Genomic DNA, 22,920 nt, shown 5'->3' with positions numbered 1-22,920 from the left:
TGTACAGCTGACTGGGAAATGTAATTAGAGGGGAGAAATGTGTTAAAAGGTTCTAAAAAAAAAAACCTTGGAAATCAGTGTATGAAATTAACTCTGTGGGTGCCAGAGGGACAGTGCCCGGATCTGACTGCAGGAAGTGGCCCAGCAATGGCAGCGCTGTCACGGGAAAACCTAATGTCAACGGGGTGTGGCTTCAACTAGCCAATCGGGTGAGGAGATGGCCAGGCGACAGCCGCGCGTGGGGGAAGCGGAAGTGATTCCCTGGGAGGGGGGCACACGTGGGTAGTGTAGTTCCGGGTGCCCTTGGAGTGCCAGGTTGTACAGTACTGTATACCCTGCTGTACGTGCTGGAGCTGGCAAGGTAAATACAGGTTCAGGATCCTTGTAGTGAATGTTCGTAGCTTCCACTGAAACTATTTGTGCAGCTTCTCACGTGTAGCACTGGTTAGTATAGTCCTGGTGCATAGTGCTTTCAGTCACCTAATACATTGAGTAGGTATCCTAACTCCTGATATGCTTCTCTTATTTAAACATTACCTACGACCTTACAGAAATACATGCCAAACGCAAGTACAGAACAGGAATAAATGAGAGTATTGGATGATATGGCTTTGATACTTCATCTGCAGTGTGTGACGCTCCCGTTTTTTTGCTTTTCACATCTTTGTGCAAACCTTTGTTCACAAAATGTGCTCGCCAGGATTGAAGACGTGCCTCTTCCTGCTACAATATATATCTTTAAACTGCATGTGATCTGGGGAGCAGCCGATCTCATTGCAAAAATAAAAAGGGTCTTTATGAGTATTTTTTTTTCTAACGTAGAGGAGGGCTGTAGAAACATATAATACTGTGGATTAATTGGCATAGGCAATACAAAAAAAAATGCAACTGTGAAAAGGTATATTTTATTTACGCTTTGAAAGCTGGAGTTTTAACTTTAATTTTCTATGCATTCCTCCTGTGTTGTAAAAGTATGTGTTTTAGAAAATACATTGGATGTACACAGTGTTGGTTGGAGACTATAGTGAGTGAAGATAATATCTGTTGATTTAATGAGGTTTATATATATAACTCATATTTGTTTTGCTCAAAATATACATTGTACACCCTATTGAACAAAGATTTTCACATTTTGCTCTACTTTCTATGCTGAAATACTTTGTAAGAGAAGTGCTGTGAGGTAGCCAATGATGCATTACAATATGTATTTTAGGTGGGTTTGCTGCTTTTGCAGGAGTTTTCTTTTTTAAATGTAAGGTTTCGAAACATTGGCATATGTGCTCATCTGGAGGAATTGTAAATTCTTTATCACACTACATGTTCTTGTTATGTGACTTTAAAGTATAGGTATACCATTTTAACCCCTTCAGTACTGAAGGGATATGCAACGAATATCTTCAATGACTAGATGAAGATTAGGGACATTAAACCCTTTAATGTGTAGTGTAGCACACCCCTTTAGCAGTAAAAGGGTATTAGTTATTTTGTATGAACCCACAGTTGTCTCAAATGTGATGCTCACAGTTCTGAGAACCTAACCTGCAGAATAGGCACTGCTTATTCAGATGAAGCTATATAATCACCATTAAATGTGCAGTTCTTCCCCCTACCCCATATAATCTATTTCGGAAAGGAAAATGTAAATAAATAAAAAATCTAATGACATAATCTGATATGTCATGTTTTTCTGATCTATTTCTATATTATTATTATGGGAGACACACATACATTTATATTGAAGTTACAGTGTTCATGCCATTACTGGGTTGCAGAGCTGCCAATCTACGATTCCCCAATATGGCTCAGGGGCACCAAGCCGGGCATAATACATTTTATTATTGGCCTGGGTACCCCTTCACCATCACAAGTAGTCAAAAACTTTTTTACATTTGTTCACATTTTTACCAACTTTTTTTCTACTTTAAATTTATAGATTTACTAATTTTACTAGTTTTTGTTAGCGCTATATATTCCCTAGTAATATATTAAGTTACTATTCTGATGCTCTATTGGAGATGAATTACACACATACACATGGGCAACATTAATTGTATGTATTCCCCCTGTAAATTATTTACATTTTGTTGGCACCTTGGCGTACTCCACAATGCTTTCAAATTAGACTTTACATGTAGAATTTAAAAAAAAACTACTCCAAAGTGATCAAGTTAGAAAATGCATATAGGATACAAAGAAGTAAGATTTACAGAGAAAAGAAACCAGGTTAATCTCGGTCGCATACTGAAAGTATTCAACCCCTATGCTACTGCAGCCCTAAATCAGCTCAGGTGCAAATGAATTGTTTTGAAAGGTCACAAAATAAGTGACATGGTTTCAGTCTGTGTGTCGGTCTGGGGTAACCAGGCTATCAAATAAAGGTTTAAAGCTGCAGTTCAGTCTTTTTTTTTTTTTTTACATTTATTTTTTTACTTCAATAGTTTTATGTGTGCAATCTCTAATTATCTAAAGAACAGTATAGCTGCAGCTCAATTCGTTTTCCATGTATTGATAGGTCGAAATTTGGTGACATATTAAAAGCTGGCGTTTGTTTATAATCTGCTTGACTGGCAGTGGAAGCTCATGAATATTCATGAGCATTCCTGCACTGACAAGTGCTAGAGGGAGGGCAAGGCTGACAAAGGGGTGTGCCAGAGCTTGTGACAGGACATGAAGGGGCAGTGCCTTAGCAAATGGCTGTTAAAATAGAATACAAGAAAATTGGTCTTTCAAAGTTGTTTTTTTAAAAACAGAAAATGCTAAAAGTATTTTTTCTTACTACAGAACTGATTTATTAAAAAAAAAAACATGCAGGATATTGACTGAACTGCAGCTTTAAGCCCGTTTGGTTACTCCTGAATCGTGTGCTGAGGTTCAAGAGTGTCAGCTCTTGAGCCCAGTAACTGTTTATGCATCATGTAAAATTATGCGACAAAGATTTTCTGTGTTTTTGCCTTTCCAGGGATGCGAGCAAGCAGGGATTGTTAGGGTATGAGTTTCAAGGGGGGTTTGGCTGAGAAAGTGTTGTCAGAATGTGTCTAGGTAGTCGGGGTCCAGAGTTGATGGTACCCCAAAAATGTACCCGAGAATCATGCTTGATTCCCGGATACATCTAGGCACATTGTCCCGGCAATATCTCCCCTTAAACGCTTGCGCGACTCACCGCTAGGGCTTCAGCACAGCCCAGAAAGGTAAATGGTGCAAAGGGATGTAAAGTATCCCTGTAACTATGAGGGGTCCCTAGGTTAAGGGGGATACCCAGTTACTGGCCAGGTCACCCAGAACCTATACAAGGGTTCTGGGGTGCTCCAACCATATATAAGGTTGTTAGGGTACTTTTTTAAGTCCAGTCCAAGTCTATGTTATAGTGTGTGGGGAATATAGACTAATAGAAATAAAGTGTAGCTTTTTATTCTATTCCCCATACCCAGAGACTTAGGACATGTAAAGGTATATGTTTTATTAACATTTTATTTAGGTATAAAATGTACTGTTGTGCACGGTATGTAAGCTGGGACTTTCAGGTCAAGTGTTCTGACAGGCCACTGGACTACAAGTTGGTGCCAGTAAGTCTGATCAGACATCTGACATGAAAGCCACAGAGGATGCCTGTGGTGTGAAAACCATTTGGGCAGAAGGGCTAGGCTCAAGTACCCACGTCCAGGGGTGAATGGAAGTCCTCCGGACTACCATTTGCCCCACCAGACATGGAGGAGCCTAACCCAGCAGGTTGCTTCTGAATAGCAATTTGGCTAAGGTGCGCAGGCCCTTGGCTGATTGAGAATCCCTGCTTGCCCGGCTTCAGAAGACTGGCATCGCACTGATAGGCTGGTAAGAAAGTTCCCACGCTGTGGTTGGCTCTCGTATTTTGTGAATGAGTTCCAAAATACTATAAGAATCCCTCAGCGAATCCGGTCAAGAGATTCTAAGCGCCAGAACAGCAGCGGGAAATTTGAAAAGACCAAAAGATGCTTTTGTGGAAATAGCAAGAGACCGGCTTCATAAAAAACAAGTTCTGAGAATTGAACGTAGCGTTCGCGGCTGGGATTTCAAGCCGATTTTAGTTTCAGGACATTTGGAGCTAAGTCCCGGTCACGATAAAACTCTGTTTTAGAGTGCACAGAAGCTAGGAAAGTCCAGTTTTGTTAACCTCAGTTCCCAAGTAAGTGTGTCTTTTCTTATGTAGTTTGTGTTCTATTGGCCTTTTCCTGCGAATAAAGTTACAATTTATTTCACTTTACCTGTTTTGCTCAAAGTAGGATCCTGGTAAAAAGGTGTAAATGCCTGGTCTCCCGTGACAATCTATGCATAATTAAAGTTGTTTAACTTGTAGATCATTTCCCTCCGATATATAAAGACTTTCAAGCTACAACTTGCATAGTGATCCAACAAAACAACAAGGAAAGACCAATGAGCTTTTGAAAAAAGTTGAGGATAAAGTGGAAAGAGGCACAGAGTAGGGGAAGGGAACAAAAAGATTTTAAAAGGTGCTGATTATCCATCCCTCTCAGCAAAGTGAAGACCACCTTAACAAGTGGAAGATGCATCATACTACCCAGATCAGGTCACCATTCCAAACTGAGCAGCCTGGCAAGCAGGAAACTAGTTCAGGATGACAATCTGAAGCCAACAATAACTTGGAGAGATCTGCAAAGTTCTATGTCTGAGATGGGAGTCAGTGTTAACACATCAACAATAATTCAGTCCCTACACAAAACTGTATGCAAACAAAAGTCAGGGGTGCCCATTGCTACATCCAATTGACAAAACATATAAAGTAATAAGTATAAAGTTTAAATACTTCAATAATAATAATAATTACTTGGTTATTTAGTTAAACCCTTTGGCCAAAGCTTCACAAGCCTGCATACCACGTCAAGGTAAACCAAAATAAATGCAGGTCCTAACACTAAACTGAACCCTTCCTTTTACCTCTGTATGAGGGGAAGCAACCACACTAGCACTCTTATTGACATAAATATGTATATATAATGTGGTGGGTGTTGGAGTTAGAGCGTGCTGGGAATGTGTGTGTTAATTTAGTTCCTGACTGGCAACAGTAGCTTGGAGGTAAGTGGCCCCTCCTCCCAGAGCTCACCCCTCCCCACCTTTTTTAACTTGGGAGGTTCTAGCATTTTGCTGAATGGACAGGACTCACTCTGGTTGCTTCCCCTCATACAGAGGTAAAAGGAAGGGTTCACAGTTTAGTGTTGTAACGATGCGCGGAACACGCCCCCTGTGGCGTGTTCCTTCCTTACCTGTTTTCTTCTGATCGCCGCCCTCTAGCAGCGAGTCAAGATCCTGTGTCTTTAAGGATTCTGAAGCAAACAACGCCATCTTGCTTCCTGGCAAATCCTGCCATCTTCCGCCTGACAGGAAGTAAGCCTCTCTTTGACTTTCTCATTACTATTAGTCATTTGCTGCCTGCCCTGGTGCCTGCTAGTACTACCATCATATGCTGGACCTCCTTGGGACCTTTACTTATCTCCTTATGATTCCGGAAGACTGGGACAGTCACTCATTTACTACTGAGGTTAGTTTACCATCGGGTAGTGTAGGACCTGCTTAGTAGGGTTCACCTTGACGTGGTAGAAGGCTTATAATTCCTTGGCCAATGGATTAGACTAAGAACCCTTATGTTATATTTAGTTTCGCTGCACCTTGCTGTTTCTGGCACTATGCCTTTAAGGAGGCTGGACATCCTCCAAGAAGCAATTCCCTTGTGGATGTTACCTTGTGCTCTGGACTCTACCTCCCCGGCTCCTTTCATGTTCCTGGTTCCTGTTCCAGACTCCTGTGCTGAAGCGTTGGTTTTCCCCGCGTTGGTGCCTGAGAACACGCGGATCCCCAATCTGCTGCCAGAGAATGCGCACACATGCAGCTGGGTTAGTCGGGTCTCTGAGCTTGGCTCCGCACCTCCAGACGCGTCGCGCATTCCCATGCGCGCGGCGCGCTCACGTGACTACGTGCGCCGATCCCCAGCTGCGCGGAAACTCGCTCCCATTCGTGTCTCCTGCGGCTTCCCCACCTCACTATTGGGTCCCTTCCTTTCTCTCGCTTGTGTGGGGAGCACAAATGTGACAAGTGTTAGGGCCTGCATTCATTTTGGTTTACCTTGACGTGGTATACAGGCTTGTGACGCTTTGGCCAAAGGATTTAACTAAATAACCAAGTAAATATTATTATTATTGAAGTTTTTAAACTTTATACTTATTACTTTATATGTTTTGTCAATGGGATGTAGCATTGGGCCCCCCTGTCTTTTGTTGTATACATTTGCCACGCTCAGTAACACTCTTATTGACACATATCTCAAAAAGAAGCAGCCAGCACAGCAAGCAACAAATGTAAAGTCAAGATGCATGCTCCATAGAAATCAATATAGAAACACTGTCTTCCCATAAGAGAAGGCACAAAAGCAGCAACACTCAGAAAAGCAAAAAGACATGTATTAGCAGAGACAAAACCTCACACTATAAACCCAAATATATATAAATATATATATGTATATGTAGTGGGTGTTTGGAGTTAGAGCGTGCTGGGAATGTGTGTGCCCTACACAAAACTGACCTGCATGGACGGGTGGCAAGAAAGAAGCCATTACTCAAACTCGAATAAAGTCACGTACTGGCTTCTGAGAAAAAGCATATAGATGATGCTGCAGACGTGGAAAATGTTTTGTGGTCAGACAAGCCCAACATTGGGTGATGTGCAATCGACACTATCCCAACAGTCCAAGCATGGTGGTGGCAACATCATGTTATGGGAATGCTTCTCTTCAGCAGGGATGGGAAGTTTGTCAGGATAGTGGGGAGAATGGATGGTGCACAGTACAGGCGAATCCTTGAGGAAAACCTGTTTGAATCGGTAAAGACTCTGGAACTGTGGAGGGAATCCACATTTCGGTTGGACAATGAGCCGAAGCACAAAGCCTCTTTGGAGTGGTTTAACAAGAAGAGAAATAATGTTCTTGAGTGGCCCTGTCAAAGTTCTGACTTCAATCCAATAGAACATTTATGGCAAGACTTGAAGATTGCAGTCCATCGACGATCCCCAACAAACTTATCAGAACTGGATCAATTTCCCCGTGAAGAATGGGCAAAATTGTCACCGTTGTACTGTGCAAAGCTAGTAGAGACCTATCCAAAAAGACTCAAAGCAGTAATTGCTGCAAAAGGTACTTCTGCCAATTACTGACTTATGGGGCTGAATACTTATGCAACCAGTACATTTTAGTTTGTACATTTTCCTTTGCTGACATTTTAACCTCCTCCTCATAGAACCGTGTCAATTTTAATCACTACAGCTTTGTAGCTTAGAATAAAAAACGTTACTTTGAAAAACTATGCATACATTTGTAACTCAACATAATGTGACAATATTGGTTGGTGGGGGTGAATACTTCTGCAAACCATTATGTATGTTTAAAAATACTGAAGCTACTATATCTCACTCTCTTTATTTTTTTTTTTGCTAGTCTAAACGGAAGAGATGCCGCTGCACAAATACCCACCTGCCCTCTGGGATGCATTGAAGCTAAAGGAGGGTATCTATGCACGTCTGCCAGCTCACTATTTGCGTGCTCTGCAGGATACACGAAAACCCTCTCCAGTGCACTGGAGACCCCATGGGCTTAAATACAGACTTAACCCAAAGTCAGGACAAAGAGAACGTGTTCAAGATGTTCCCGTTGTGCCCTTTATGCCTCCACATGCCAATGAGGGTCTCTGGGGTGGAGAAGGCTGGCTTTCCGGATACCGATATGCAAAGAATGATAAGGTATTGACCTGAAATGCTATGATGTCACATACTGATGCAGCGGCCGTTATTCGAACAAATCACGGCGCCGATTTTGTGAGCCCTGCTGTACTCCACGCAGCATGAACGCGGCCAATCGCCCCAGGCACCCGCGCTTATCGCGATTGCTTTGTTTGAATTTCATTGATTCTGTTTCTTTGTGTGCAATGAAATGAATGAATTGCAATGTGTTCAATACTGTGCTACTGTGTCTATTTCAGGTGTTTAAAAACCAGAACTCTAAAATGCAATTTTCTGCACTCGCGTCTTAAGGCGGTACAGTTGGAAGAAATCCTGCGTCATGACATCGGTATTCCGATGTACACAACGCGTGAAGTGTTCGAATAACGGCCGCTGCAGCTGTACACGTTTTTTAATTTCCAGTGCTCATCGGGGCAGGAGGAAAGTTAATAGCAGGTTACAGCCTCTTTGAAATGTAGTCTTAGGATGTAAAAAAAAAAATGCATCCTTTGTATGTTATTAATTGTGACCCAGGAAGTACCAGTAATTAAAATACCCTTGTCTTTTTCTCCTTCTGAAACTGCAAAACCTACTCTTCTACTAGAGTTGCAATTTAAAATTTGATGAACAAGTTAGCTAGCTGGGGGAAGGGGAAGCTAGCTGGTATGTGCTGTACCAAAAGGAATACCAAAATAGTAAAACATTCCTTATAAATCTCAGATAAATGTAGGAAAATTAGATAAGCACACAATTCCCTCATGTCAATATCAGTGTAAAAACAACAAAAATACATATTTAATGTAATAAATTACAATCCTAGACAGGTGCCGCGCCAATGAAAAATATCTTTCCAAGGGGTCTCTATCATCTCTCTCCTCTATCTTTATCTCCTCCATCTCCTCTCAACATACCTGGTTAATATGCTAATTTGATTATATATCTATACCCTTTGAGTTCATTGGCATATAATTTAAATTTGGCATTTTTTAATGGGAGTAAAACTTGTTAACATCACGTTAATTGCTTTAGTGAATGCTGCATTATAATTAACAGGTGTTAACCTAGGTTAGCAGCACAATAAATAGGCTAATGGAGTTAAGTGTGAAGACACTCCCCCCGTGGGAGGCAGGAACGGCGCGCAGCCCAAAAAGAAACCACAGCAGGCAATGGTGATGAAGCACACGATTTATTCAAACATCAGGGTAAAAGAGTCTGGCGGATCCTCTTACGCGTTTCAGCCCGTGGGGCCTTTTTTGAAAAATAAAGGGCATGGAGCTTATGTTCAAAATGCCTCATTGAGGGGAACTGCACCTCTTAATCACAGCTTCAGGACTGCTAAAAACACAGCTAATAAAGGTACAATAATTGTTCAGCATTTATTTGTCCTATTTTCATAAATAATATTTATTTACTTGCTGTTACATGATCATAAGCCACTTGATCTGTGGCCTGTTTTTAAATAGTGCTTTATAATGAATGTTGTTGTTGTTATCATTTATTTATAATGCGCCATCGTTTTCTTGCGCAGTACAGTAGGGTTGGAGGACAAAAGACAAACCTACAATGCTTAATTGTATGGAATGTTATTCCTGAAAAGATGACCGTGCTGTGTTACTAATATGTAGTTGATTTTTGTTTAAGGCACTAATGTACCTGTCAGTGAAGCACAAGTGCGTGACGTATTGGAATAAATGTGAAACCAAAATATTCTAAATGTAATGAAGATGATGATAATTTTTATGTAAATCAAGTTCACCCTCCGTCATCTGTTCGATGAGCTCAAAGTATCTGTGTTGGCACCAAGCTTTTAAGAGTACGAGCAGAATATGGTGGTCTGGTTGGGATGTTGGGTTGGTTTTGTTGAAATACTATGCTTTTAATGTTGTTTACACTATTTGTAGCTCTCTACAAGATTAAAGAAGACATGGAAGCCACAGCTTTTTATGCGGGACTTATACAGTGAGATACTTGACAAAAAATTTACAATTCCGGTGACCATGCGAACCTTGGATCTTATTGATGATGCTTATGGGTTTGATTTTTACATACTCAAGGTAAGAGAATGTTAGACATGCAATGTCTACAGTACATATATATTTCAGTGTTTGCAGTACAATCAGTCATGGAAACTCCTATGATAAAATGTCATTTTTATTTAAAGTCGCAATCCCAACGTGTGTGTGTGTGTGTGTATATATCTAATAGATAGATATAGATATATATCTTGAAGGTAGCTACAAAAACCTCTTGTGAATAATAAGGTTGTTTTTTTGTTGTTGTTTAAGCAGTCGGGAAAATTGAGGCCTCAGTTTAAATCATTTGTGCAACCCTTGGACCTAAACCTAGTAATGGGAGCATTAATGGAGAAACCTTTCAAACCAATTGAAAGTTCAACTCTAAAATATCTCCGCTAGGAAACTGAAATCTATGCGCTTTCAGCAGTGGAACCATATACAATTGTGTCGTTGGCTAAGGTAGTCCTTAGGATCCAATATTTCTGCCTAAAAGTAGTGTCCAAATTTAATCTAAATGAGAACATCATTTTGCACTATTTTTGCCCAAACCCAGTTAACTCCAAGGAGTACACGTGGAATACACGTGTTCTGTCCCACGTTATTGTGGCTTAATACATTGAGACGGGCAGGTTTCTCAATTCCTTCTTCTATACAAAATGGGGTCTTCTCTGAATTTCTAATGTTTTTTGTGGGAACAGAAATGAAGGGAAAACTTATGGAGATGTATTAAAATAAGTTAGAAACAATGCTCTCACAGGGATAGCAGTAGAAAGAAGCTATGCAGAGGGCAGCAAGCTCTGAAAAGAAGGAACACTCCCAGAGGGAAACCGCTAGGGCTGCACAAAGTGACGAAGAAAGGAACGTACCTAGAGCGCCATGGGTGGGGAAAAGCGGTTACTACGGCAATAGACTGAAACAGAAAACTTAACAGGAGACAGAACAATTTGATTTAGTAAGATTAACTAAATTTACTTTGACAAAACTAATAATGTCAGAAAAACAGATTATTAATAATCCCAGAGAGCAAAAAGAAAGTTTGTCCAGCCCTCTGGCTACCGGGATTAAAGAATGTGTACTAGAAATGCTTATACTCTGAGACTAAGAAGCACCAAAAATGTTGATGTCCATTCTACTAGAGCAGTACAATATCTGCATCTTGGGCATTTATGCAAGACCACTGTATGGTCTTCTGTACACACATTCACAGGACTTCACAAAGTAGATGTACAAGCTTCGGCAGAAGCTAAATTGAACCGCAAGGTTCTGCAGGCTGTAATTAGTGTGTACATGCATGGTTTTTGTTATCCAATCCCAGGGAATTGCTTTAGTACTTCCCATTTGTGTCTGACATTGCCACGGATGCCTGATGGGGTTCACCAAGTGCTGCTTCCCTCTGCACAGGACCAGCGTGCTAAGGGTTAACATTTGCTTGCAGGTTGTGGAATGTCAACCCCACCCACTGAAATGTTAATGAGCCAAGAGGACAAAGGACTTTGAATTCACAGCTGCATTCAATCTGAACCCCTTCAGTGTACATCTGCGTTGCCCCAAAGACGGAGAGACTTTTGCCGTTTGGTGATGTTAAAGATTCTCTATTTCAAACTGAAACGCACCAGCCCTTTTATCCCCTGTACCAAATTTTCCAGGTCTCGGTGAAATGTCTGTGAATTTACTGTATACCCTCTGTTCATTTAATGTAACCATGTATTGTTATAACTCTGTGCCCAGGACATACTTGAAAACGAGAGGTAACTCAATGTATTACTTCCTGGTAAAACATTTTTATAAATAAATTTAAATGGAAGGCAAAGAGGAAAGCAGAAGATTTCTTCTCGCCAATAATTTTCTTTCTTGGAGCACTCCATGGCAGTATTACTGAGTATTACCTCCCTTTTGTGTATTGTCCGTTGGTGCGGGGAGCCATTCCAGCATGAGGAATACTGTAAGACACTGATGTATGAACCTTTATGTAGGGGTGGAGCTAGCACTTTTTTACCTGTCCCACCCAACTGAGTGTTCTTCTCTTATTCGTGTCTGCCATGGAGGGCTTGAGGAAAGAAAATTATTGCTAAGAATTTTTTTTATTTCACTGAAGTATTTTGGGAACTGGAGGCTTCCTTCAACTAAAAAATAGTTCAGTTCCAGTTCAATAGTTCAGGCCCTCTGGTTTGAATGATACTGTCCAAAAAAAAAAGTTTTAAAAAAAATACATTGGGAAAAAATTAGGTAGGGGGCTTCGCTGCTTTAAGTTTTCTTTGACATATATAAGTGGGATGTGGTCGATTTTGCTTTTCTGACAACGTTACGTGATTTTTAAGCACAGTTTTCTCTTTCTCGCTCCATCATTTTATGTTCTTCATTCTTATCTTCAATATGCCTATCCGTCTTTTATTCTACTCTTCTCTTTACTTATGCATGTAACCTTTTTGTTCTGTAGTATAAAATGTATTAATATGCAAGAGTAGAATGGACTTTGCTCTAAATTGTTAATAATCACATGTTATGAGTTCAATATATTAATATTATAAATATATTACAATTCTATATTTTATTCTGTGTAGCCTGCTGAGCAGTGTAACATGCAGATGTCGATGTTAGTCATGCATTATGTCTGTGTTTTCAAATAATGTAATATTTAGCAACAAATGATATAAACGTTCTTCATACAGTACATCTGACACAAGTTACCTAGACATGGCCGTTTGATAAGAGCAATGGGCACAACTTATCCCATTTTCATGAGTTAAGTTATTTATTTCCTTTGTAAAGCCAAAGTGGATGTTTTGGTGGCTGAGTTCATTCGCCCCATGTCCGAGACGAGAACCACTTAGAAAAGTATAGCAGTTTGCTGGAAACATTTGCATCTATCTTTTACGTGTAATTATTTATTTTCGTTGTAGACTGCAAAGCAAGATTTGAACTCTAAGCTGGGAATGGACTTAAAAAGGGCAATGCTTTTACGTCTTTCATCAAGAGACCCCAACCTTCATCCTAGCGATCCAGCAAAGAGAGATCAAATCTATAACAAATACAAGGTGCACATTTACCTACGTTTGTTTGTTTGCTTTGGACACCACAAATATTGAAATGTTGATTTTTCTTTTCCTCTATAACACTCCATGGTGATCCATGTTTGATGCATTAGTACCTTTTTGTGCTTGCACCTTATCCAATGTCTAGGCAAAAAGTCAGGTACATTGCCGCTTAAATGTCACAATTTGGCACTGCGGTCTTTTAAAATAGCTTTTTGAAGAGGTAAATGTAACTTTACAAATTGCAGGTTTAATGCCATACTGTAGCCACACACCAGCATGGATTTAATATTAATAATTAGAACAACTGCCAAGACATCGCTACTGGTAAAACATTACAATTTGATTTCAGCCATATTCATTACTGAAACCGTACCAAATCGCAACAATCCAGTAAGTTCATGGTTAATGCATTGTGATTTCCTCTTCTCTCCCCCTCTGCCCTTTACTTTTTTTTTTGTTTGTTTAAATCTTTTTTTATTGTGTTTTTTTCAGGGATATACAGGTAGCTACAGAGCACTGGAAATAGTACATTAGGAATTGAAAACACTGTACAGGCATACCCCACTTTAAGTACACTCACTTTAAGTACACTCGCGAGTAAGTACATATCGCCCAATAGGCAAACGGCAGCTCGCGCATGCGCCTGTCAGCACGTCCTGAACAGCAATACCGGCTCCCTACCTGTACCGAAGCTGTGCGCAAGCAGGGAGACTATAGAGCCTGTTACAAATTCGTTATTTACATCAGTTATGCACGTACATAACGATTGCAGTACAGTACATGCATCGATAAGTGGGAAAAGGTAGTGCTTCACTTTAAGTACATTTTCGCTTTACATACATGCTCCGGTCCCATTGCGTACGTTAATGAGGGGTATGCCTGTACATGGCATAATCTTATATCATGCATCTCTATAATTTGGGGTTTAGCATCTGTTGACCTTTTTGTGATTTTGAGAATTCTTTGTCTTTCTCTCCCCCCCCCTCCCAACTCTACCACACCTACTGTTACCAGCTGTACTGCAGTGACCAGACATCATTAAGAAGCTGCAGACAATTAGAGACTTACCTGTCTACGACCCTCTCCCTCACCCCAGTACAACAGAAAGTTAAAATGGACAGAGAAAGATAAGAAAAAAGGACTTTTAAATGTTTAGTACAGGAGACCATGAGCCTTATTATACAATTTTAAGATTTATACTATCTCGGTTACTAAAGAAATTTAAAGAATTTGCTACTCCAACAAAAATCAATGAAGTCTGTTATGCACACAAACATCTCTCTGTAACCTAAATTAACATTGTCCGAATGGATACATCTATTCATGTAGCTTAAGATAAAGTTCTCATTGATCAGTCCTTTCAGCAGGATTGCAAACTCATTCTTTTGCAGCCAGCGGTATTAATGGATAACAATTTCGGGCCCCATTGAGCCTTTATCGATTCTCGATTTTATATACCAGTTTTGCATAGTTTGCGACATCCTACATGGCCCATGGTGACGTCTTCTATAACTATAGTAACATACAAAAGGTACCCAGAACAAGGATGTCTAAGGTCGTTTTATTCAATTACCTTAGGGTAAGCTTGTCGTGGGCACCTTTTGCTCAAAACGTGCGAGTCCTACTGTTTTTAATAGTGACGAGAGTTTGTGAACCACTTAGGATTTTCACATTTCAAACCTAAAATGTTATTAGATCTTAATCTAAGTCCTAATAATAGATAAAGATAACCTGATCAAACAAATGACACAAAAACATGATACTTTTTCAACATTTATCTATTCAATATTCATGTGTGTGAAATTATGTGAAGTTTTAGATTCAGTACCCCTTGAGAAACAATAACTGTTTCCTGTAACAGCTGGTCAGTCTATCACATGGGTTTTGAGGAATTTTGGCCCATTCCCCCTTAAACAACTGCTTCAGCTCAGTGACATTTGAGGGCTTTCTTGCATTGACCGCCCACTTCAGGTCCTGCCACAATATTTCAATGGGGTTTATGTCCGGACATTGACTCGGTCATTCTAATATGCAGAATTTCTTCTTCTGCAGCCATTCTTTTGTAGATCTGCTTTATGTTTAGGATCAGTGTCTTGCTGCATGATCCACTTTCGCTTCAGCTCACAGACAGATGGCCTGACATTCTCATCTAGAATCTTCTGAACGGTTGTGTCAATAATGGCAAGCCGTGCATTACCATACTCCCACCATAATGCTTGACGGTTGGGATGAGGTTCTTCTGTTCGAACGCAGTGTTTGGTTTTGGTCAAACATAACGTTTCTCATTGGGGCCAAAATGTTCTAGCTTTGACTCGTCTGTCCAGAGAACATTGTTCCTAATGTCCTGTGGATCATCTATGTGCTCTTTTGCGAACTTCAGATGGGCAACAATGTTTTTTTTAAGAGAGCCGTGCTTTCCTACTGGCTATCCATCCATGAGCACCATTCTTGTTCAGTCTTTTTCTGATAATTGAGTATTGAACACTCACATTAGCCAAGGCGACAGAGGCCTGCAGATCCTTGGAGGTCACTCGGGTTCTTTGTGACTTCCTGGATGATTTACCTATTTGTTCTTGGAGAGATTTTGGTAGGATGGCTCCTGGGTAGAGTGACTTTGGTCTTAAACTTTCTCCATTTGTCTGAAAGCAGATTGGGGGTGCCCCAAATCCTTAGACATTTTCGTAACCCTTTCTAGACTGATGTGCCGGGCCGCAGACAGATTTCCCATGGCCCAGGACTAGAGTTACATCCACCACACCCCTGTGTTGGCGATATTGCGAGCCTCCCCCCATTTCACACCTCACGAGCACCCTCTATTTCCCCCCCTCTTCCCATGTATTTCTCTCCCCTCTGTCTCACTCCCTCTTCCTCACTCGCCCACTCCCGCCTCTCATGTATTTATCTCCCCTGAATCTCCCTCTTTTCATCACTTCCCCCCCACCCCCGCAAAATGCATACCAAAAAATCCCACACCCAATACATATTAAAAAGTCCCCCGCCCCCTAATATTAAAAATATCCCCACTCCCCCTCTAATACATATAAAAAAATAGACTTGCCTTTGCGGAGGGTCAGGCCGGGCCCGGTGGCTGCGGGCGGTGTGGCAAGTTGGCCCCGACCTCTGGCCAGGCCCGGCTGCCGGTCGCGGCTGGGCCCTGGCTCTCCATCAGCTGCAGGCCTCTTGCTCACTCTGTTCCACACCGAGCTGCCATAGTCGGCGCATACTGGAAGCTGAGGCCCAGCTTACTCCCGGCGTGCTGACGTCAGAGAGGCCCGTTGCGCGCTGGCAGCGTTGGAAGCTCGGCGTGTGATACAGAGTGAGGAAGAGGCCTGCAGCTGATGGAGAGCTGGGGCCCAGTCGGGCCTGGCCAGAGGTCAGGTACAACTTGTAGCGCTGGTCGTCGGGCACCCGCAGCCACCGAGCCCGGGGCACCTGTCCCGGCTATCTCCCCCCACCTTCCGTGACTCCGCCACCCCTCCCCCCCCCCCCCCCCCTCCCGGCCCTGCTGATGAGCATCAATAACTACTTTTTGGAGGTCAACAGAAATGTATTTAGATCCTGGCCTGACATGTTTCCACACACCAGTATGGTGAATACTAAACTTACAAACTTTCTGATCTTTATATAGGGCGGGGCCTCCCAAACTACTCTCCGAAGATCTACCCAACTATTTCAACACCTGGTTTTAATTATCCCCTTTAATTTAGCAAATAAAACCAGTGTTTCACATACCCTGACTCTTTAGTCATTGTCTAATTCATACATCAGTTGTTTCAAAAGACATAGAATTGGTTAATATAAACCCTATTGGATATTTAAAAAAAAGACCTGGTTTTGATTCAAGAATGTTATCATGGAAAAAATGTTGGAATTTCCGTAATTATCATGGTGGTTCACAAACTGTTTCTCACCACTGTATATGGTGTACATCCACATGCATAAATATAATGAAACATATTGTAACTAGTTAGTTAGAAATGACCTAAACATTTTTCCTTGTTCATTATGTCCTTATTTGAAATATTGTTTTAAATTGACATCTGGGTTCATCCCATACAAGTTGAAAAACATTGTTTTCCTCCTTTTTTGAATTAATTTTTTTATACTGTATTAGAACGCACAGATTGAATTTGTTACTTTAGAATTCTAATCGTTTTGCTTTTATAATTAGAGTAATGACCCTCCCTTCCTCCCCCCAACATACATTGTAGTGTGATGGCAGGAACACAACCTCTCTGTGCACCTTACACAATATAACTGTACTTGCATGTTTAGAATGCTATTCCAATTATTTACTTAAGTTACATTAAAACGTTTTTGTTTTCCTTTTGCCACTTAGGCATTTGAGATTCCCAGAGAGGAAGCAGAATGGGTCGGGCTGAGTTTAGAAGAAGCTGTAGAAAAACAGAGACTTTTAGAAAAGAAGGTAGGTGTTTTCTGTTTTAAACAAAATCGCTGATAGATCACAGAAGCTATAGTTTTCAACTACTAAAGTCCCAGTCTTGAACATTTCTCTCCTCTTTAATTGTATTGTATTGTATGTCTTTATTTATATAGCGCCATTAATGTACATAGCGCTTCACAGTAGTAATACATGTGGTAATCAAATAAATAACAGATAATATAAATAACAGATCATGGGAATAAGTGCTTTAGACATAAACGTAACATTAAGGAAGAGGAGTCCCTGCCCTGAGGAGCTTACAGTCTAATTGTTAGGTAGGGAGAACGTACAGAGACAGGAGGGAGTTCTGGTAAGTGCGTCTGCAGGGGGCCAAGCTTTATGTATCACTAGCTGATATACCCAGCTTTGCTCGGGCGTGGAAGGGCAGGGGGCATGGAGTGGAAGGGCGGGGGGGGGCAAGGGGCGTAGAAGGGCGGGGGGCAAGGCGCGTAGAAGGGCGGGGAGGACAAAGGACGGGGGGGCAAAGGGCAGGGAGGGGCGGGGTTGGCAAAGGGCAGGGAGGGGTGGGGGGGCAAAGGGCAGGGAGGGGCGGGGGGGCAAAGGGCAGGGAGGGGCGGGGGGGCAAAGGGCAGGGGGAGGGAGGGCAGGGGTCAATGGGCAGGGGGGGGGAGGGAGGGCAGAGGGAGGGAGGGCAGGGGTCAAAGGGCAGGGGGAGGGGGGGGCAAAGGGCAGGGGGAGGGAGGGCAGGGGGCAAAGGGCAGGGGGAGGGAGGGCAGGGGGAGGGAGGGCAGGGGTCAAAGGGCAGAGGGAGGGAGGGCAGGGGGAGGGAGGGCAGGGGGCAAAGGGCAGTGGGAGGGAGGGCAGGGGACAAAGGGCAGTGGGAGGGAGGGCAGGGGGCAAAGGGCAGGGGGAGGGAGGGCAGGGGTCAATGAGCAGGGGAAGGGAGGGCAGAAGGAGGGAGGGCAGGGGGAAGGAGGGGAGGGGGGGCAGGGGGCAAAGGGCAGTGGGAGGGAGGGCAGGGGGAGGGAGGGAGGGCAGGGGGCAAAGGGCAGTGGGAGGGAGGGCAGGGGGAGGGAGGGAGGTCAGGGGGCAAAGGGCAGTGGGAGGGAGGGCAGGGGGCAAAGGGCAGGGGGAGGGAGGGCAGGGGGCAAAGGGGAGGGAGGGGTGGCAGGGGGAGGGAGGGGGGGCAGGGGGAGGGAGGGCAAAGGGCAGGGGGAGGGAGGGAGGACAGGGGATGGAGGGCAAAGGGCAGGGGAGGGAGGGCAGGGGGAGGGAGGGGCAAAGGGAGGGGAGGGGCAGGGGGGCAAAGGGATGGGGGGGCAAGAGGGCAAAGGGCAGGGGGGGCAAGAGGGGAGGGAGGGGGGGGCAAGAGGGCAAAGGGCAGGGGGGGCAAGAGGGGAGGGAGGGGGGCAAGAGGGGAGGGGGGAAAAGGGCAGAGGGCAGGGGGAGGGAGGGGAGGGGGAGGTAGGGCAAAGGGCAGGGGGAGGAAGGGCAGGGGGGGCAAAGGGGTTGGAGGGCAGGGGGAGCAAAGGGCAGGGGGGGCAAAGGGGTTGGAGGGCAGGGGGGGCAAAGGGCAGGGGGAGGGAGGGCAGGGGGAGTCAGGGACGCGTTAAATAACCCATTCCCCTGCGTTTCCTCACCTTGCACACGGCCGCGCTCCTCTTCCTACGGGTACCGGCCGCCCTCCTCCACCTCGGGCTCCGGCCGCCCTCCTCCTCCACCTCGGGCTCCGGCCGCCCTCCTCCTCCACCTCGGGCTCCTCAGCGGAGAGGCTGAGACGCTCCAGTGAGGAGGTGCTGTGCCTTTCGCGGGGAGAGGTGGAGACAGCCAGAGGAGCGCCCTCGGGGACGGGGAGCGGCCTGTGTGAGTGGAGAGCCGGGGGGGTGTGAGGGGAGAGTCGGGGGGGGGAGGGAGGAAAAAGCGCGGGAAACCCGGGGAGAGGAGGATGTGCGCGCGGGTACCGATGAGCGCCGCGCACTGCAGCTGTGATGAGTTGGATTTCAGGCTGATGTTCGGGGAGGAAGCGGCGGAGCCTCCGGGACCGGCGGGTAAGAGACCGGGAGATGTGCTGCTAACACTGTGAGCCCCACCCCCGGGTTATACATGCTGCTAATGTATGTAACCCCCCCCTACCCCTAAGTGTGTGTGTGTGTGTGACCTTTGGGCCGTCACTCCGCCTCAGGCCAATGAGAGGTGTGCGGGGGCGGGTGGGCCAAGGGAGCAATCTCATTGGCCTGAGGCGGAGTGACGGGCCAATGCTCCAATGCGATTTCCCCTAGGGACAGAGGCCAGGCAGACAGACATACAGTGCTTTCAGAAATATATAGATAGATGTGTTCAGAATGTTCACAGTGCTATTCATATGCTTCTTTAAGCAAGTGTGTCTTAAGGTGGGTCTTAAAGGTGGATAGAGAGGGTGCTAGTCGGGTATTGAGGGGAAGGGCATTCCAGAGGTATGGGGCAGTCAGTGAAAAAGGTTTAAGGCGGGAGAGGGCTTTAGGTACAAAGGGGATAGAAAGAAGACATCCTTGAGCAGAACGCAAGAGTCAGGATGGTGCATAGCGTGAAATTAGGGCTGAGATGTAAGGAGGGGCAGAAGAGTGTAAAGCTTTAAAAGTGAGGAGAAGAATGGAGTGTGAGATGCGGGATTTGATCGGAAGCCAGGAGAGGGATTTCATGAGGGGAGATGCTGAGGCAGATCTAGGCAAGAGTAGAGTGATTCTGGCAGCAGCATTTAGGATAGATTGTAGGGGAGACAGGTGAGAGGCAGGAAGGCCGGACAGCAGGAGGTCACAGTAACCAAGACGGGAGAGAATGAGGGCCTGAGTCAGAGTTTTAGCAGTCGAGCAACAGAGGAAAGGGCATATCTTTGTTATATTGCGGAGGAAAAAGCGACAAGTTTTAGAAATGTTTTGAATGTGAGGGGCGAATGTGAGAGAGGAGTCGAGTGTGACCCCTAGGCGGCGTGCTTGGGCTACTGGGTGAATGATCGTAGTTCCAACAGTAATGTGGAAGGAGGTAGTAGGGCCAGGTTTGGGAGGAATTATGAGGATCTCTGTTTTAGCCATGTTGAGTTTAAGGCGGCTGAGGGCCATCCAGGATGATATAGCAGAGAGACATTCAGAAACTTTGGTTTGTACAGCAGGTGTAAGGTCGGGTGTTGAAAAGTATATTTGTGTGTCGTCAGCATAGAGGTGATATTTAAACCCAAAAGATGTTATTAGGTCACCTAGAGAGAGTGTGTACAGAGAAAAGAGAAGAGGTCCCAGGACAGAGCCCTGGGGTGCCCCCACAGAGAGATCAATAGAGGAGGAGGAGGTGTTAGCAGAAGAGACTCTGAAAGTACGATGGGAGAGGTAGGATGAGATCCAGGATAGAGCTTTGTTCCGAATACCAAGAGTATGGAGAATATGAAGGAGAAGAGGGTGGTACACGGTGTCAAATGCTGCAGAGAGGTCGAGTAATATGAGCAGAGTGTAATGACCTCTGTCTTTGGCAGCATGGAGGTCGCAAGTTATTTTAGTGAGGGCTGTTTCCGTGAAGTGAGCAGTGCGGAAGCCAGATTGTAGAGGGTCTAGGAGAGAATAGTTGTTGAGAAAATGGAGCAAGCGAGAGAATACAAGACGTTCAAGGAGTTTAGAGGCAAAAGGCAAGAGGGAGACAGGTCGCTAGTTAGAAAGACAGGTAGGGTCAAGCTTGCTGTTTTTGAGTAATGATATGACTGTTGCATGTTTGAAGGAGGATGGAAAGGTTCCAGAGCAGAGGGAGGAGTTATAAATGTGTGTGAGCGTAGGGATTATAGTAGGAGCAAGAGGTTTTAGGAGATGGGAGGGAATGGGGTCAAGAGGGCAAGTGGTAGAGGGTGAAGAGGCGATCAACAGCGACACATCCTACTCTGAGACAGTGGAAAAAGAGTCAAGGAAGGCAGGAGGAGAGTTAGGAAGAGGTGTAGGATGGGAGGAAGAAACAGAGGGGATGTTCTGCCGTATGGATTCTACCTTTTCCTTAATATAGTCAGCAAAGTTCTGAGCGGAGATGGAGGAAGGAGAGGCAGCTGAGGGTGGTTTGAGTAGAGTATCAAAGACAGAGAAGAGTCGGCGTGGGTTAGACTTGTGCATGTTGATTAGTGCAGAAAAGTAGGCTTGTTTAGCTTGCGAGAGGGCAGAGTTGAAACAGGATAGCATAAATTTCAAAGTCCTACCGTGTAAGGGTCCTGGAGAAGTGTTGCTTCATTGCATTATAGTTTCTCACATATGTGCAGTATTTGTACACAAGCTTTTGAGACCTCACAATTCTTTCTCGGCAATGGATCTCTGCAGTTAGTCCGAGGAGGACATCTGAAAGATTATATGAAACTTCAACTTCTTTAATGAAGAACTATTTTGTATATTAATGCACCAAAAGTACTGCTATTTTTTCCCATTTGCCACCTGTTTAACGTGTTTATAAATGGTGGTTAATTGAGGTGTAAAACATTTTTTACAGCACTGATAATGAGAGAATGAGAGCTTCAGAACCAGGACTTATTGATGGCCGCGGTATAGATGCTTCTTTTTGTTTGTGTGCACATATCCTAGCAAATTATAAGCAAAATTGGCATATTCACATTAAGCTACATATGTATAGATATGAAAGGGAGTGTTAAAGTGCACCAAGTCTGTTTTGTAAGATTAAATTATGCGTTTTTCTAAGGAAATTACAACCTTCGTCTGATTTTTATGTTCTTTTGCAAGTTCACGTGAACATTACTAAGGTTTAATTTGAGGCAACATTGTCTTAGAGGTCACCATTACTTTAAGAGAACATTTTGTTTAGCATTTTACAGCAATATGTTTCTGTTTTTTAGGACCCCTTGCCTCTTTTTAAAGTGTACGTGGATGAACTTGTTCAGCAAATGGCAGCTCAGAAACTTGCAGAACCGGTGCTCATAGATAAGAAATGATACGTTTGGAGTGTACATTCTGACTGCATTACAGGCACCTTCCTCCTTTACATGAATGAAATACATTATGTGATCCAAATGAATGACTTGTGTTTCTGAAATCATGTTTTCAGAGGTCTGAAAGAAGTTTTCCTTTTTTTTTTTTTTTTTTAAGACAAATGCACAATATATTGCAGCAAATCTTCTGGACTACCATTAAATAAGACTGAAGCAGGCATACTTCTTGGTTGTGAAGTTTTTGTTTAATATTAATGTTGAACAGAAGGACGCACAGAATGTTTGTTTCTCTCCGGTGGCCAACAATTATTCATACGGACATTCTTCTAAACAAACGTAATAAAGCATCTGTTGAAGGAATCCGCCTGGTAACTTGCATTGCAACATAACACAATACAAATCAAAGAACAGTCCAATATTATTAATTTACTCAAACCCCACTTGTCTTTTAAGTTTACATATTAATTGTGCACACATGTCTTATTATTTGGAGAACTCTGGCTTTTTATAGGATGCATCTTATTAAACGAGTGGAATGTATTCATCGCCTTTATAACTAAATGGTTCATCTCTTTTTTCCCTTGGGTAATGAGGTTAGATAGTTTCAGAATCTAAAAAACAACTTTTTGTTAAAGAAACAAAAGCCACCACATTATTTGAAGAACTCTGCTTTTATAGTGGATAGCCATCAAAATGATCAAATAAAAAATTAAACTGGCTTAAAAAGGCAGTTCTGAATAGTATCCTGAATGTTCTGCGTATCCATGTAAT

At 43.5% G+C, this 22,920-nt stretch overlaps 1 protein-coding gene across 1 annotated transcript; it reads left to right on the top strand.

Annotated features, from left to right (window-relative positions):
• Positions 1–227: 227 nt before the first annotated feature.
• Positions 228–22,509, top strand: MRPL28 (mitochondrial ribosomal protein L28). Its single transcript, XM_075565240.1, has 6 exons — positions 228–361; positions 7,475–7,776; positions 9,657–9,809; positions 12,671–12,805; positions 17,145–17,231; positions 22,057–22,509. The coding sequence occupies exons 2-6, from the start codon at positions 7,489–7,491 to the stop codon at positions 22,150–22,152; spliced, it is 759 nt and encodes a 252-aa protein (XP_075421355.1). The 5' UTR covers positions 228–361; positions 7,475–7,488; the 3' UTR covers positions 22,153–22,509.
• Positions 22,510–22,920: the final 411 nt, after the last annotated feature.

The sequence above is a fragment of the Ascaphus truei genome, chromosome 11 (assembly GCF_040206685.1).
Source record: "Ascaphus truei isolate aAscTru1 chromosome 11, aAscTru1.hap1, whole genome shotgun sequence".
Lineage (NCBI taxonomy): Eukaryota > Metazoa > Chordata > Amphibia > Anura > Ascaphidae > Ascaphus > Ascaphus truei.
Note: the sequence above shows the minus strand (reverse complement) of the source record. Positions and strands in the feature narration are given on the sequence as shown.